We start from the raw sequence: 17,230 nt of genomic DNA, 5'->3' as shown, positions 1-17,230 counted from the left end.
TACACATACTCATTATATCATACATATACACACACATTTGTTTTCATGGAATCCTTCCCATGATGTCAAAGAAGATGCTTTTCAGTATCTGCTGTAGTGGGAAAAGGAGACATTATTAAATAAGCGACTTTCTCTTGACACTCATGTTTTCAACAAGGTATCCTAGTTCTATCCCCAGCTATGCCTGGCATCCAGAATGTCTGTGGTTCAACCTCCAAAGAGTAAGTCTCCAACCTTCTGCTGGGATGATGAAAAACCAGCTGCCTGCTAGAGCCAGTTTGGGATGTGGATTTAAGGTGGTGTGGAGTGGAGAGTAGGGGTATGGGTATCTAAATGTTCCTTCTATAAACTAACAATTCTTCAGTTTTCAGCTTCATAATACTCCCCACCTGTAGAGGCATCTCAGGAATCCAATTCCTAGATATTTACTGGGTTTTATGGGCAGATCAGCTTGCTTCTTTTTGTCCCTCCCTCACTTGACTTCAGAATTCAGTTCTGCTGAGTCAGTTACCACTTGTCCACGGGTTTCTATATTCCAGAATTTTGTTGGCTTTATTCATCTGCCATCATTTCTGCACTTCTCTTTGTCCATATGTATTATACTTTCGCTGTACTTTATAGCAAAGTTAAGAGAAATGAACATGTATATTCAACCTGGTGTATTTAGTAGAAAATCTGCCACATGTTTTTCAAGTCTGGGAGTCAGCTAATACATTGATAAAAGTTTCTTAAACTCTCAAAGCCTAAATTTCTTCACCTGTAAAATAGAGATACAAAAAAATAACTACCTGAAAGGTTTCTGTGAGAAATAAATGAGCCATAAAGACCTGGGTTTGAATCCCAGATCTTCTATTTATTAACTGTTCAACTCTGGCAAGTCTAAATCTCAGTATTCTCATTTACGTAATGAGGTTAGTAAGAGTCATTAGCTCATACAATGTTGGAAGGATTAAATAAGGCAGTTTAAAAAATTCTCCTGAAACACAAGAAGCTTCAGTTAACATTTATTTTGTTGCCCATAATGCTTTCTACACCTAAGATTATACACACAAGCACACATACACAGCACCCCACTTCAGTCTATTTAAATGTTATTCAGTACTTGGCTGAGTGAAGCCAAACTCCAACTCTTCTGCAAAAGCAACATGATATAATAATAAAGGGCAATGAATTAGGAAGTAGGGAGTCTGGGTATTAGCATAAATAGATGTGTGGCCACTGGACTGGTTTCTTGTCTGTAAAAAGAAAGAATCAGGCCAAATGATCCCTATGGCCTTTTACAACTCAAATGCCCCTCCCCATCTCCTTTTGCTACACATGATCCAATATTCAAAAATTTAATGTTTCATTCTCATCACCTGACTGGAAACATTCTGAATACGATTTGGCTTCCCATGAAGATCTACCAATAGAAGAAGACTGCTTGCTATTGCCAGCAATGATTTATTTTAAACTAATAAAGGGCCATTTTGATTTTATATACTGGCATCATGTGCACTCATTCTCAGAAACAGACTCATGGTGTTCCAACTTTCCCACCAGGAGGTCTTGGTAAATTCCTGTAAAGCTTTTTGAAAGATCACAGAATTTTTCCATATGAAGTATCTAAAAACTATTAAGTTCTACAAGAAAGGAATCATGTGATCCTTCTTTATATCCCTGAGGCCAGCTAGCTATACTGTCTGGCAACTAGCAGACCTTGCTACATTAAATGCTTGATTGCTTCTTAAACTTTCCCTAAAAGACAGTTACTGCATAATACAATTTTCCATACCCTATAGCAGTATTATTTGAAGCATTTCTCTCTGAATATAAATACGACCAATAAACAGCATGTTAAGAAAAGGAATGAAAGATAGAACTAGAAAAGTGGTAAAGACTGAAGGGAAAAAGCAAAACCAAAGAGTTAGAAAAGTCACCAAGCTCTTCTATTCTACTGCTCCTCTTTCCTTGTGACTGGTTTTTATAGCCTGCCTTATCTGGAGGGGCCAAGATCTTACCCACACTGTGAGAAACTGGCAGTTTGATAGCACCGCCTATAGTTCCCTGGGCAGAGGCTACAGAGTTTCCAGGAATAAAGTTATCTAGCATATTTAGCGCACATGTATTCCCACACTACTCTCTTGGTACTAAAAAGAGATATTTATTACTTAGACTCTAGAATGGCCTTGACCAAATGTAAATTTGCTTACAGGTTCTGGACTACCCTTTGAACATCATTACTCTATAATAACCAGAAGTAATAACAGTGACTATAAGAAATAATTAGGAAGGGTCATTCATTAATTCTGTAAAACTTACTAAAACTTTAGCTTTGAGCCAGGTCCTACGCTAGCTGTGGGAGGTAAAAATACGGAGAGACACTGTTCCTGCCTTTAGAGACTCTGGAGACAATAAAGGGAGTAAATGAAACAGTTTTGTGTTGAATTTAAATTTATTGCCATTTTAGAAGACTGAGAATTTACCATACCTCTCTTCTCAAATTTGTGATTGCTAAGCAGCATGGAATAGTCACCTAGCATTGAACTTCAATGATCTTAATGTAGGGAAACACCACATCATTATGCATGACTTCCTTAGATATAAAACTATGGCAGATACAAATAACAGTACTCAGTTTTATTTGCAAAGCACTTCACATGTCACAAAGTACTTTTACATCTGTTATCTAATTCAGTCCTCAAAGTAATCTTGTGAAGAGTGAAAGGATTATGATCTTTTATAGAAGAAATTAAGTGCTGAGAGAAGCAACTTGCCCTTACAAAACAAGTTAATTAGTAACAGATACCTAGATTTTAAAATTCTCAGTTCAAAGTTCATTTTAATCCTATGATGCCCTAGTCACCCAAATTTTGAAGAAAAGCCAAATGACTCATTTACAGCCATAATAAATATCTAGAATATTCCTTGGGTCTACAAAACATATTAATAATATGTACATTTAATACAAAATACTTAGTTTTTCTTCAACCTGAAATGGAAAAATTATGCAAAAATCAACACAAAGAATGATTTATGAAGACTTAAAAAAACCTCGTAATCCCATGATTCACTGCCATCCTTAAACTTCTCCAAATTTCCTCATACAACAATAAATTCTGGTTTGTTAATAATTTATTTCACAAATCTTTTATGATACAAAAACACATAGTGAAATTCCTACAAAGTCATTAAATAGATGTTTCAATCAAACCTGAAAAGCTGAGGAAACGCTCCCAGAAACCACTCTACTGTCTGGGAACCTGTAACCCTGTTGTTTCATTTTCAAGTTCAGAGAGGTGAACAGTAATGTATGCAAATAGTACAAAAATTCAAGTTTTCCCAATCCTTAAAATACTGAGACCATTATTCAAGTAAAAAGGAAAAGCCATTAATAAAGGCTCAAAAAGGAATTTATCAAGCAATAAAGCTTAAAGAAAACCCTTTCCAAAACGGAATTCAGAGTTAAAGCCAATAGGTCCATGAAAAATTCAAATATCCATTCTGGTGTAAGATAATTCTTTCATTAAAGTGGAGCACCCACCCTTTTGTAATTGCTTTTCAGCTCTAAGAGGGGAAAAAACACACCCTTATGGAAATAATACTATTAAAACATACAATTAATTACAAATGTAACAATTAGTATAGTCTTATTTTAAAATTTTACTGTAAAATAATTTCAACACAAATACCAAAAGCTTATGCTTTCTCCGGTATCAATCATATACCATATAAAGTTAAATGAGCTGTCTTGCCAAAGCCCAAGGTAACTGACTCTAAAAATACACTTCTTTCTCATTCTGAACTAGTCAGATTGGTATTTAAACAAAACATCATCAAATGTTGCAATAAATATGCCAGGATGAAAAGGTTACTTAAATACAGACTTTCCAAATCGATCACACAGAAACTGCCCCCAGCCACAGAAGACTGTATGACTGCATCCAGGCACACCCTTTCTGCCCCCAGCATGCACATACACAAGAAAACAAAAATTAAAAAGCAGTATAGACAATGAATGTGAGAACAGAATTGATACCTGGAAGAAACCTTAGCGTTTTATACAGTCCAATGAAGACAAGATAAACTAGGAAGACATCTGATATTAAGCAAGTATCAGTTGGGGAGGGGTGCTTTATTTTTTGTTAAAATTACAATTTAGCTTCTACTTTAGTTTTAGGCAAAACACTGGTAGAGATTCTAAGGTGGCGGGGAGGACTTCTAACATCTAAATTTGGTTCTTTATAAAAATATAAAAATCTGTTAATTAAAGCTCTTATTGAAAGAATGGTCTTTCCAGTCATTAAAAAATCAGCCTGATTAGCCACTTCCAGAAAATTAAACAGATATTTTCTCATTTTTATAAAATTTCCGTAAAATATTTTCCAAAATTTTTTATTTTCTCACAAGATGGAACCCTACTGCAGGAAAAAATTTAAAAGGCTCAGTTCCTCCCAAAGTAAAATCTACTGATTTAGCATCAGTTTTTTATAAAAATTAATCTTTACAAATCCCATACCTGCTGAACAAAAAATTCACCTGCAAACTGTGCAAATTTGAACTGGTTACATTTTCTGACATACAGGAAAAAAGGAAATTTTTATCTTTTTTAATATCTATGCCACATAAATAAAGGGGAAATGTGTACAACTATTTTTCAGAATCTAACAGGAAGGTTTTCCACTTCAAACGGCAATTTAATAAAGCCACTGCTAACATTACTTATAAATTTCACTGTGAGTTCTGAATTCTGAAACAGCTTAGAACCAAATTTTCTAACACTAAATATAAAGAGTAAGCTTTTGGGAAGAACTCAGAATCTGAAGTTTCAATGTTTATATTAACAGTTATTGTCTTAAAATAAAAATGTTTAAGTAGAATACATTTGAGGTTAAAATCAAAACAGTATCTAAAACTTAAAAGTTGCAAGAATGCTGTCTTTTGTTTTAAAAAGGGACAGGAGGTTTTCTAATACGATGGAAAACCAAAGCATATCTGCCTGTTTTATAAATATCCATGTCATTTCTTAGATTAAAAAATCCACTTTAACCCACTTTCCTTTGTTTTCTTCCATCTTCCATCTCACTGAACACCACTGTCACATTTAGATTACAACATCTAGCCAAAGGCAGAGATCATATAAGTCCCCTGAAGACTTCCAAAACATTAAAACAAGTTAAAAAAAAAAAAAAAAGTAGAGGAAATACTCTCATGCTTGGAGCTGCTGGGAAATCCTTCTCTTTTTAGAAAAATAAACCTCTTGCTCTAAATATAATCACTTTTAGGAACAAAACATCACTACTACATACAAATACACAGCACTCTCAATTAATAGTTCTACAAAACAACAGTAATAAAATCCTATAGCTTTTGCTAGTACTTTGGTTTAAAAAAAAATACTATTTAGGAAAGGAACTATATCCCAAAGATCTTTTTCCCAGAAAGAGAACAGCAATAAGAGAGACAATCAAAACTTCTGTCTCTCATTCGAATACAAATTCCTTAACACTAACTAAAAAAAAATGCCTTTAAAAAGAATTAGTTGCTACTTTATTAGGTGATCCCTTTTAACCATAAGGAGAACATCACAATTAACCCCTTTCTATTTCAAAATGAACTAGCTAAATGTACAGTATATTTTCTGACTCCGTTGCTTATGACACCTTTCTTCCTGATATTCTAATATTTCAAAAAAGTCTCCGGATAAAAAGAACAGAGAAGACTAAAGACACATTTTCATGTATTTTCACCACTATAAAACTGGTAGCCATCAGCCTATCACTTAATTATTTTTCAGCTTATCAAAACATATTGTGCTGTAAAAGAGAAATCTAACTCAATTCAAACATTCTCAATTCACACAAAGGCACGGGCAAAAATACTGCAACATAATTATTTTCAGTACACACATTTCTTTAGATCTCAGTGAAGCATGGCACAAAAAACAGCTTAGTTTTTTTTTTTTAATAAACTGAATAATTGACTGCACTTTTGCTTCATGGTTCCATTCAAAATTTTTAAATTAATGTTTTAGTGTTCACATTATTTACTGTATTGAGAATTCTCTTGAGTATAAGACATACAACATCTGTCTTTTGAATGACAGTGTAGAAGCCTGCAGTGTAGTTATACTTTGGCCTACGTAAAGAAAATTTTAAAACCCTGTTAATTCATCACTGTATTTTAATATTCCCTGTTTTAAAAGAAATCAATTGCACATGAAGCCCAAACAGCTAGGAAAAAAACCGGAAAAGCGACAAGATGATGACTTTTACAAATGCTGACGCTTTTCACACCCAGATTCAGTCATGCCAGCTGGAAAGAGGTGTTAGATATGACTTTATTCATTCTAAGTCTGAGAAAGTCATTTCCATGACATTATGAAAACTGGAACCAAGAGCAATTTATCTTGATGGTCCTGATTCTTCTCATTCAAAAGCATTAAAAAAAATCATTTCTGTAAATTTACAAGGTGTTTGGGACGGATCATTTGTTTGCTGTTGCTTAGAGTCAAATTATTTTGTCCCTTATTTCCCAGTGAACTAGATATACAAAGAGATAAAAAGCAAACAGAAACACACACACACAAAACACACAGTGACCCAATATCTGAAGCACTTCAGACATGGCATCCAGTAAGGGGGCCTTTGCTCCTAACCATGTAAGGGTCCTTAGCTATTGTTTGACTTGCACAAGAAGTACACATGGCCCCTGAAAGGCGCTTCAGTCCCCTTTGGAAGACGCTGTTGGAAAGGCTATAAATGACACAGTTGCAGAAACTGTTACTAATAGCAAGCCAGGTGGTCAAGAAGGATGCGGAGCGGTTGCTGTGGCCAGTGGAGCTCTCCAACAAAAAGTAGATGATGTACGGCAACCACAGAATGTAAAATACACTAGTAATTCGGAACAAGACCATGGCATAGCGCTTATCGGGACAGGCCTGCATCTCCCCAGCTTCCCCACTCTGGCTGCTGAAGCGGGCTTGCCTTTCGCTGATCTCCTTTGTGTGCTGCTGGCAGATGCGGAAGATGTTGAAATAGGTGAAGCACACAATGAGGGCTGCTGGGGCATATAACATCATCACGATGAACAAGGTGAAGTAGGGGTCGGTGTGCCAGGATTCCGCACACCACTGAAACACATCTCCATGATATCCAGGTTTGCCCCAGTGGAAAAAGGAAGGCAAGAAGACCAGGGTGGAGTATAGCCAAATCAGGAAAATACACAGGCGTAGTCTCCAGGGCGTAACCAGGGTATTATAGGTTAAAGGTTTAGTGATGGCAATGTATCTATCGATGCTGATGCAGGCCAGAGAGGTCATGGAGACACTCTTCAGAACTGATACTACAAAACCAAATACCTGGCAAATCAAGGACTCCTCTACTGGAAGTGGGTAGTGGAGGAGTGATAAAGAAGGGACTAGGCAGCTTACCCCAACCAAGAGGTCAGCATATGCCATAGTCTGAATGAAATAACTTGTAGTGTGGTGGTTCAACAAAGGTGCACAGTGAAATACAAAAATCACAATGATGTTGCCAGAAATAATCAACACAGTTAAAAAGACAATGATCAATACTTCCAAGAGGCAAAAATCGACAGTTTCCAGAAAGCCAAATGCCAAGAGGCAAAAAGGGTGGCTGCTCTGATTACCATCCAAGGTAGAATTCATCTTGAGCTCAGGAGTGATCTCTCACTTCATGCTGCCGCTTGGCTGCTGCCAACAGTTCAAAGGAACAGCTGCTGTCATTGCGGTCAGCTCTGTGTCTGTAATAATGCCAGAGGAGCCTTAGTCCCCAAGCTCCCGATGCTGCTGCTCTGGTGCATTGCCTGCAGTGCAATTCCCCTTTAAATCCTTCTTGGAATAGGGAGAACCAGCAGCAGTTGTCTGGCCAGTCCCAGATGCGGCCATAGTACCAGGTTTACCATACACATAGCACCAGGGGAGTAAGGCAAACTCTGGGTACAATGTCTTCAGGCCAATGAGGGTAGGGGGTAGGGGGAGAAGAGAAGGGAGGAAGATTAGGACTTCAGCAGGAGTTGTAATGAGTCTCCTCTGAACAGCTGATAGAAGAAAAGGAGAGAGCATTTTACATTTTGCATCCAATGCCCTAATCAAGAACCTGGCTAGCTCAGGCTGGTATCACCCCTCCCACTTCATCCCACCCTACTCGGTACAATTATTCAAAGGCTACCCTCAGTAGCACCCCACATAACTGGTCTCTACTCTGTAGAGGAGGCAGAGCAACAGCAAGCTTTCATGATCAACATAAAACAAAATCAATCGCAAGCCAGATCAATCTAAAAAAACCCCATTTCCTTTCATTTGAGCCTATTAGGGGAGGAAAGGAATCTGTTTACAGCATTTCTAAACACATTTTACTATACCACTAATAAAATTAGCTAAGATAACTTATTTTCTTCATTGATTCCAATGTAATATTTTGACTTAGAAAATATTTCAACAGCACTGATCTGACTAGCTTAATTTCAGAGTGTTACCTGTAATTCTGCATGCTGCGATCCAAACAAAAGCCACAGAACATCCTTAACAGAAAGCCTCGCAAAGCAGGAATGTGCCTCAGCCCCGTTTACTGCAGAACTGAGACACAGAGGGAGGGGATAAAGGAGTAGGAGGGGAAACAGGGAGAAAAGGGGGCTTGGGAAAAGGAAGAAGCGGGGGAGGGGAAAGAAAACGCCTGTGCAGGCACACACTCCAGCATCTTCTTCAGCAGCTCATTAGAATGCATCGCCAGAGAAGTGCTCCCCGATTTCCAGACTGCACAGTGGGAGAATAACTTAATACGCCTGCAGTGTAGGGTTTGAAAGCTGTTTCCTCGTCTGTCCGGAATCCCCCTTTTAGTATATGAGCCGAAGTTAGACTGCTAGTAAGGAGAAGGGGTGGCAACCAGGACAGAGAGTCAGCCAGGAATTGTATCAAAACACACTGTGAAAGGGGTAATGGTGAGAGGAAATTCCGATTTTCTTGTAGCATTTCCCAAGGAACAAAGAGCAGTGTTAAAGAATGAAAGTGTATTAACAGTGCTTGGCAACTAGGGAAACATAACACAGCACAAGAAGTTCTAGCTAGAAAACTATATATTTAGCATTAATTTTCTCTCATGATTCACTAGAATTAATCCATTTTAAGAAAGATGACCAAAATAATAAGCAAAACTTAAAAATCAGGTTTTCAAGAGAAAAAATAGATAATGAAAATCCCACCCATTCTGAACACCACAGAAACAGCACACACATAAAAGATGAATTACATTTTTCTGTATTTGACACTATCCTATAGTTTTGAGATGTCATTACTTGCTTCCCCTTTGCTGAGAAGTGGTACACAAATACACAAACAAAAGATGGACAAGTAAATGCACCCACTTCTACCCCACCCTGTCTGAAAACTGCAGGAAGTTTCATGGCACAAACTAGTCTTTGTATCTCAGAATAAACAATCTTGTTTGTGCCTACTTAACACAAGGCAAATTGGGATTATGCTGTGGCTCTTCAGGTGATGTCACAGAGTGACAATTTTCAGCTAATTGGGAGTGTTAATAACGACAATTTTTAGTTAATTAGAAATGTGTATTTTTTAGAATTTTTTCTTCCAGGTATCTTTGGTCTATCAATTCATTCTTCTAAGTAGTTTCACATACTCAGTAGAGAAAAAGAAATAAATGTCGACATTTATAAACATTCCAGAAGGTCTGCACATCTGGATGGAGATATATACGATGTGATCCAACTTTCATTTTTTGTTTTATACACATGCTTTCTCATTGCAGGCAATGTCCACTCATTATCTGAATCCAATTAATTACATTTTAAGATTTGAAGCACTGTGCTTATTACATGAAGACAAACCCTATTGAACTCACAACCCTACTGAACATAAGCTTGATAGCTATATTTGACAGGTCTTACTGGAAAAGATGGCAAAGTGAGGCACAGCAGAAAGACCAATGGCACTGAACACCCAACTGGCTCAAATCCTTGCTCTAATATTATTTGGCTTCAGTTTCATCATGTGTGAAATGAGGATTGTACTCCTTATTTCATAGGGTTATTGAGCAATAAAGAAGACAGTATATACAAAAAGCTGAACAATATTTAGCACATACAGGGTATATAACTTTACTTTCTTTCATACCACTCAAACAGCCTTTCTAAATAGTCTGTGTTTTCCCACCAATCACACTGTGTTGCCTGAGACTGGGCTTCTCTGAATCCTAAGATGCCTTCTCTTATGACTGACTGCCCAGTTCTAAGGGCAGTAACAAGTTATTTGGATACATTCCTTAAATACACTGAGGCTGTACATATGTAAGGCAGTGAAGATACCTGAAAAGAAGGAATGATGATACGTCACCAATTATTCCCACTACACCAATAATTTCTTGTGTCTTCAGCCCTGGCTTCACTCCTGAGCTCCCCTTCCCATCTACAATTTGCCTGTTAGTCACACATCTTCCACCTGGATGTCCTGTAGAGACTTCAACCACAGCATGTCCAAAGATAAATACATTTTCCTCACCAAATAAGCCTATTTCATTTTTTCCCAACATTTCCCGAGGCACTCAGGTATGAAACTTAGGAAACATCTTTAACTACTCTCTCCCTTAATATACTGTTCTTAGTCACCACATCCTGGGAATCTATTTCTATAATGGCTCTCAAATTCATTTCCTCCTTTCAATTTTTAATATCATACCTTAGGCCATCACCAAATATTGTCTGGACTTCTAGTTCTGTTCATTTTTCTAATTTACTTATTTCTGCCTGATTAAACATCCAACAACACATGCTTAATTATGGTCATTATGAACTCCATTATTCAAGAAGAGTTAATGGCTGCCTTTCCAATCTGATCTCACTATTCCACGTCCCCAAATACCTTGCCCTCCAGGTTATTCACTATTCTATACATTTGCCATAGACTTTAATTTTGAACTCCTATATTTTGAGTGCTTAATGAATATTCAATGAAAAAAAGTATGGTTTCTGAGAGCTGCTACTTCAATAAATGAAAAAAGCATTCACCAAAGTCAAGGGTCCATGCTTTTCTAACTGCTTGTAAATTTGTGTGTAACTTATTCTCTCTGCATCTCAGGTTTCTCATGTATTACTGAGATTATTAACTGATAACTTTAAAGAATTCAAAATGTAACAAAAATGCAATGAAACCACAAGCCATTACATTACCATTAGTATAATAATAGCTCTTTCAATTTTGTTTCTATTTTAGTAAAACCACTCTTGGAGCTATAATCAAAATATTCACATTAGAAACTTTAAAAAAATCAGTCAAGAGTCAAATGTTTTGGATTAAAGGAAAACATTTTCTTCAGAGGAGATAAATTATTAATAACATGCGGGGGGCAATAAATCCATGCCCTCACAAAAATCTATATTTACATTGCCTTTTTAAAATAATGTAGTCTCACAGGTGTTTGTTCACTTTTATAAAATAGACTGTATTTCTGTATGTATGACTGGAAGAAAATACATTGAAAATCAATTCTACTTTTCACTGGATGGTGGGATTACAAGTGATTTTTTATTTTCCTCTTTATGGTTTTTTATGTTTTGTAAATTTCCTAATTTCTATGTTCTATTTTCATAATAAGTTTAAAAAAAATAGCCAAAATAATACATTACATGTTCCTTTTGGTAAAGCTAATAAAAAAACCTGGCTGCAGGATGACGTCTCAGAGCCATACTGAATAGATGGTGCCAGGTTTAAGTCATCTACTTCATGGGGCTCAGCTTGTCCTTACACCATCATTGAACTACCTTCAGTCTTGGAACTATTCTTTCAATTTAACTCAAAATGGACCCTTAGAGACCCAGCTAAAATTTTTTACAGAATGAGATTATAACTAAATGAACCATATGAAATTGTTAATATTTAACCATTTCATTTCTGGTTAAATGTTTTCAGATCTACAAAAATGGCAACTTCTATATGGCTCAACCTAATACTAAAAAGTTAAAATAACCAAATCACAGAGCTTAAAAGGAAAAATGGCAGAAAGAAAAAGGAAACATGAAACAAGAAAAAGGGACAAGACTGTTCAAATTATATTTATTCTTCTCCCACCCTATTCAGCAGTTTATCTAGCACAGATGACAAAGCATCAATCTTGGTTCCTCAAATTCCTAACAGTCACTTCTTGGCTTATCTATCACTTATGATCTAGGAAAAAAGAGCTTTAAATGTTGATTTGTTTAACATATTATTTTAGTGCAGCTGATGTGGGTGGTATTTATGTCAACGTCATTCCAAAGCCACTTTAAGGTACTTTGACTCGTCTTTTATTCCTCCTTCTCCCTTACCTTGCACATTCATTCAACCAAGTGTCAAGGATTCTACCTCTGAAATTTCTCTCAAGTAGTATCACTTTCTCTATCCTTCTGCTACCACTACAGGCCAAACCACAATTATCTCTTGCCTGAATTACTAACAAGTTTTCCTGCAATTAATCTTACTCTATCCTAACTCAATAATAATACAAACAATAACTAAGTGATAATTTATACTTACTAGGGGCTGTGAATTGTACTACATTCATGCATCATCTAAGTTAATTCTAACAATTCTACAAATAAGGTACTATTATTATCTTATTTTACAGGTAAGGAAACAAATTTAATGCTAAACTGCCCGATGTCAAAGGCTTGAATACAGAAGAACTAGGATCTGAATCAAGACAGTTTGCCTTTAAGATGGACACGCTAAACTACTTTGCATACTGCCTTCCAAACCTGAATATATGATTTGCTTGCTTAAAATGCTTCAGTGACTTTCTATTACCTGTAATCTTAAATATGCCTAATTTCAGTTTTCTAAGATCTGGTGCCTAGCTACCTTCTCTGGCTTTACCTACTTTCATACTCTGTGAACTTGCCAAGCTCTTTTTCACTCTTGAGAATGTGCTTTCCCCTCTGACTTTTACCACCATATATGCCATGCAGCCCCTCCATACTACCCCTCAAATCCCCCTCCCTGGATAATTTCTGAACAAGAGAACTTTTTGGACCCTTAGATGAGAAGTCCGTCTTGTCATCTGCTGTACACACACAACTGTAATTGTTTTCTCTTCAATAACCCTCATGCAACCTTACTGCAATTGGTTAGTTAACTGCCCATTTCCCTCATGAGACTGCAGACTCCAAACCAGTGAAAAGGTATATTTTATTCATGGGCATATCCATGAGACCTAACACAGGGCTGGCACAAAGCAGGCTTTCAAAGGTACTTCTGATTGACTAAGTAACAAATGCCTCAAAAAAACAACAGGAAATTCTGCTTTTATATGGGAAGACCTTTCAAGTAAAACCGTAGTAGGATAACAGTTTAACTCACCTATAATTATTACACTGGTGCATATGAAACTGCCTGCTTGTAGATCAAACACTGCCAAATATCGGCAGTTTTAAAATGACCAAACCTGGTATGTTTCAGTCTTGAAAACTGCTTGGACAGATAGAACTTACCGAAACTTATGAGAGGGGAGGGTACATGAATTTACAAAGAAGGGATATGGGGACTTAAAATTATTTTCACAAATAACAATTTGAAAGCACCTTGTCTTAGTCCATTCAGGATGCTGTAACAAAAATACCATAGACAGAACTGCTTACAAACAACAGAAATTTATTTCTCACAGTTCTGGAGACTTGGAAGTCCAAGATCAAGGCACTGGCAGATTCAGTGTCTGGTGAGAACCACAGCCATCTTCTGCTGTGTCTTCACGTGGTAGAAGGGACAAGGGAACTTTCTAGGGTCTTTTGTATAAGGATATTAATCACATTCATGAGGGCTCCACCCTCTTGACCTAATTTCTTCTCAAAGGCCCCAATTCCAAACACCGTCACATTGTGTGGTTAGGATTTCGACATATGCCTTTGGGGGAGACACAAACATTTAGCCTACAAAAGACCCACTATGGCACCTGCTATATGGGAGCAGATGATAACGTTCTAAAAGTTCACTGACAACCTATTTTCCTACAGAATCATATAGCAAGAGAACTGAGTTGTGAAACAGTGGAATCATGGGCTATTCTGGGGTGCAGGACTCAAACACACCATCTCATTTTCCTGAATGTTAAAGCTTAAAGGAAGATCAGCATTTCCTTCAGCAACCTCATTTCAGAGAAGAGAAAATGAATGTTAACAGGTGCAGAACCTCATTTGAGTTCACATAAGCTAGAGGCAGAGCTTAAACTAGTATTCAGACATCCTAATTTCATGGCCAGTGCTCTTTTTGCTAACTTGATCCCGTTTTAGTTTGGTATCCACAGGAGGTTCTTATGATTAAGTATTATTAAATCCTTGACTATTACTAAATCCACCAGGAAGAGGTTTTTAATTAAAAACAAAACAATCTGCATAATAATTAAAGTATAATTAAATATTTAAATTATTTTTCCAGACTGGTAAAATGTGGCTGGGCCTCCAGGGCTTCCCTTAGACAATCAGAAATGTAAATACTGGTAATATGGGCATGCTAATAGTCTTGGTTCTGGATAAAAGCTTGAAATCTGCGGCAAAAGACTAACAACGCTGAAGTGTACCACTAAAATCACTAGAGAAAACAATGCAAACAGGTTTTAGAAAACACAGGCTGACTGGAGGGAAAGAGAGAGAAACATAAGAAACATACGTGGCTATTTCATTTTTCTCTTATTATTAAAAGCATCTGTTAAGGAAGCAGTTCTGATGTAAATTTTTGGTACTAAGCAAAGTAAATAAAAGAAACAGAAAGAGTCATTGACATAAAAGGTGAAAAATAATCAAAAGAAAGGACCAGAGGATAATTCTGGAAATTGGAGACCAGAAAGTGCCCTCTTTTCCTTTCATTCTCAACTCCAATTTATTTAACTTACCAGACCCAAAGAGCTATAGGTCTTACAAGTGGGAGTAAGAGAGGCCATGGAAGTCCCTCTGGATTATTTATTAGGGTTTCTTCCCCCTGCACCTGACAGGTTCTGCATGGAGACCAATGTTGAGGAACCCTTGTTCAAACATACGAAAGAACAGAAAACAAAGAATCTAGGAGTATTTGGTCTCTAGAAATTTATTTCATGAAGCCAAGGGTAGTTCAATATCAAGACATCTACACTATGTTGACAGATTACCTATCTACTCCAACAACAAATTAAAGAAAATCATATTAAGTTCTGAATAAGCGCTTCATAAAATTTCAGCAGACATCCAAAATAAAAAAAATCAAAGCCAGAATAGAATAAAATCATTTAAATAACATAAAAAGTATTTACCAAAAAAAAGAAAAACTGAATAGCATGCTTTCCAAAAGTTTTAACAAACTAAAACCATTTTAATTAAAATCAGGAACTTGATAGGAACGTTAGTTATCAGCACTATCATTTAACATTGTCATAACACTTCTATCAAATGCAAAAACAAAACCAAGAAAATTTAGTAGCGTTCATAAACAGTGAAAAAGGAAGTCAAACTGTTTTTGTTGCTGATAGTATAATACACCTAAAAAAATCTCAAAAGATGCTAGTAGAAAACTAGGAAGATTGATCAAAATATCAAGAGGTAGATAACAGAATTTTTTAAAAATTAGAATCTGTTCTCTATTGTAGCAATTAGCTACCCAGAAATGGAAGTAAGAAAAAAAAAGTTCCATTTGCTACAGAAAATACCATATTAACCCTAAGATAATTCTTAGGAATAAATTTAACAAAAGAGAACAAGACATACATGAAGGCAACTCTGAAGTCTTTAACAGACATAAAATAAGATCTGGACAAGTGGAAAGACATACCATATTCTCAGATGTAAAGATACTATAACAATGTAATTTATAACCTAGATTAATAATAAAGTAAATGTAATTCAAATTAGAAACCCTAAATAACCATATAGGGTGATGGTGAGATCGGAGAAAATGACTAAGCTTTATATGGAAGATTAAATATACAAGACTAGAATACTAGAAAAAGAAAAATACTAAAAAAAAAAAAAAAAAGAGTACTAGAAAAATGAAATAGGAAACAGTGGAAAAAAAGATTTGCTTTACCAGATACTATAACATAACTTAAAGCTTCTTTAACGAAAACAGTATTGGCACAGGAATACAGAAACATCAATAAACAGAACAAGTTAGAAATCAATCCTAACATATATGAGAATTTAAGATGTAACAAAGATGGTAGTTCTACTCAGTAGAAAATAGCACAACCGGTTATCCATCTGGGAGAAAGTAAAATTGTACTGCTATCATATGCCATGTACAAAAATAAGTCCCAGATGGATTAAAGACATAAAAATATAACACATACAATAAAAATCTCGCAAGGAAATCTTGGAAAGTACATTTACAAAATCTAGAAGTAGGAGAGACCTTAACCAAGATGCAATTTTCTACATAAAAATTGAAAACGTTTTATGTGGCGTGAAACCATAAATAAAGTCAATGTAAAATTAAATTTCTAGAAAGATATTTATAATGAAGATAGAAAGAATATACAAAATATATAGAAAGTACTTAGAAACTGACATCTTAAAAAAACTTAACAGAAAATATACAAAGAATATAAAGAGATAATAACTAGAAGAGCAAATCACTCAAATTTTCTGGTAGGGAACTGCAAACTAAAGATAAATTAAAGTGATAATTAATACTGTTCGGGATAAGGGGTAAGAGGTATCTCCCTACATTGCTGGTGGAACTGTGAACTATTAACAGCCTTTCAGAGAAGCAAGCTGGATATAAGTAAATTAAATACAAAAACTAAATAACCAGTTTAAAAATCACATTACCCTTTGATCTAGCAATCACACTCTTGAGATTCTATTCCCTCAAAGTAAAAAATTTAGAATACGTACAAGGTTGTCTAGTAAAAACTATTTAGAGGCTAAAAACTGGAAACAAACGTAATACCTACCAACAGAAGAATGGCTGAATAAAAGACTGCACTGTCTTAGTCTGTTTGGGTTTCTCTAACAAAACACCAGACCGTGTGGCTTTTGGACAGTAGAAACGTACTGGACTTGTGAATGCTGGGGGTTCAAGTCAGGCTGCCAGTGCAGCCGGGCTTTGGTGAGGCCCTCTTCTGGGCTGCACACTGCCGACTTCTTTCTGTGTCCTCACAGGGTGGAAGGTGGTGAAAGACCTTTCCTAACACTCTTTTCTAAAAGCACTAACCCTAGAATGAGGGTTATGCCCTTGTGACCTAATTATCTCCCAAAGACCCTTCATACTATCATCTTG

The 17,230-nt window shown here is 36.1% G+C and overlaps 2 protein-coding genes across 5 annotated transcripts in view; both read right to left on the bottom strand.

Annotated features, from left to right (window-relative positions):
* RABGAP1 (RAB GTPase activating protein 1) overlaps window positions 1-17,230 on the bottom strand; it is a 134,637-nt gene that overhangs the window by 53,487 nt on the left and 63,920 nt on the right. The gene's annotated exons all lie outside the window — the stretch shown is intronic.
* Window positions 3,629-15,597, bottom strand: GPR21 (G protein-coupled receptor 21). The gene is made up of 2 exons (XM_010984360.3): window positions 8,479-15,597; window positions 3,629-8,040 (listed from the first exon to the last, which is right to left on the bottom strand). Exon 2 carries the CDS (start codon window positions 7,646-7,648, stop codon window positions 6,599-6,601), a length of 1,050 nt encoding a protein of 349 aa, XP_010982662.1. The 5' UTR covers window positions 7,649-8,040; window positions 8,479-15,597; the 3' UTR covers window positions 3,629-6,598.

Source organism: Camelus dromedarius, chromosome 10 (assembly GCF_036321535.1).
Source record: "Camelus dromedarius isolate mCamDro1 chromosome 10, mCamDro1.pat, whole genome shotgun sequence".
In the NCBI taxonomy this organism is placed as follows: domain Eukaryota; kingdom Metazoa; phylum Chordata; class Mammalia; order Artiodactyla; family Camelidae; genus Camelus; species Camelus dromedarius.
The sequence above is the reverse complement of the archived record's forward strand: the minus strand, read 5'-3'. Positions and strand labels throughout refer to the sequence as shown.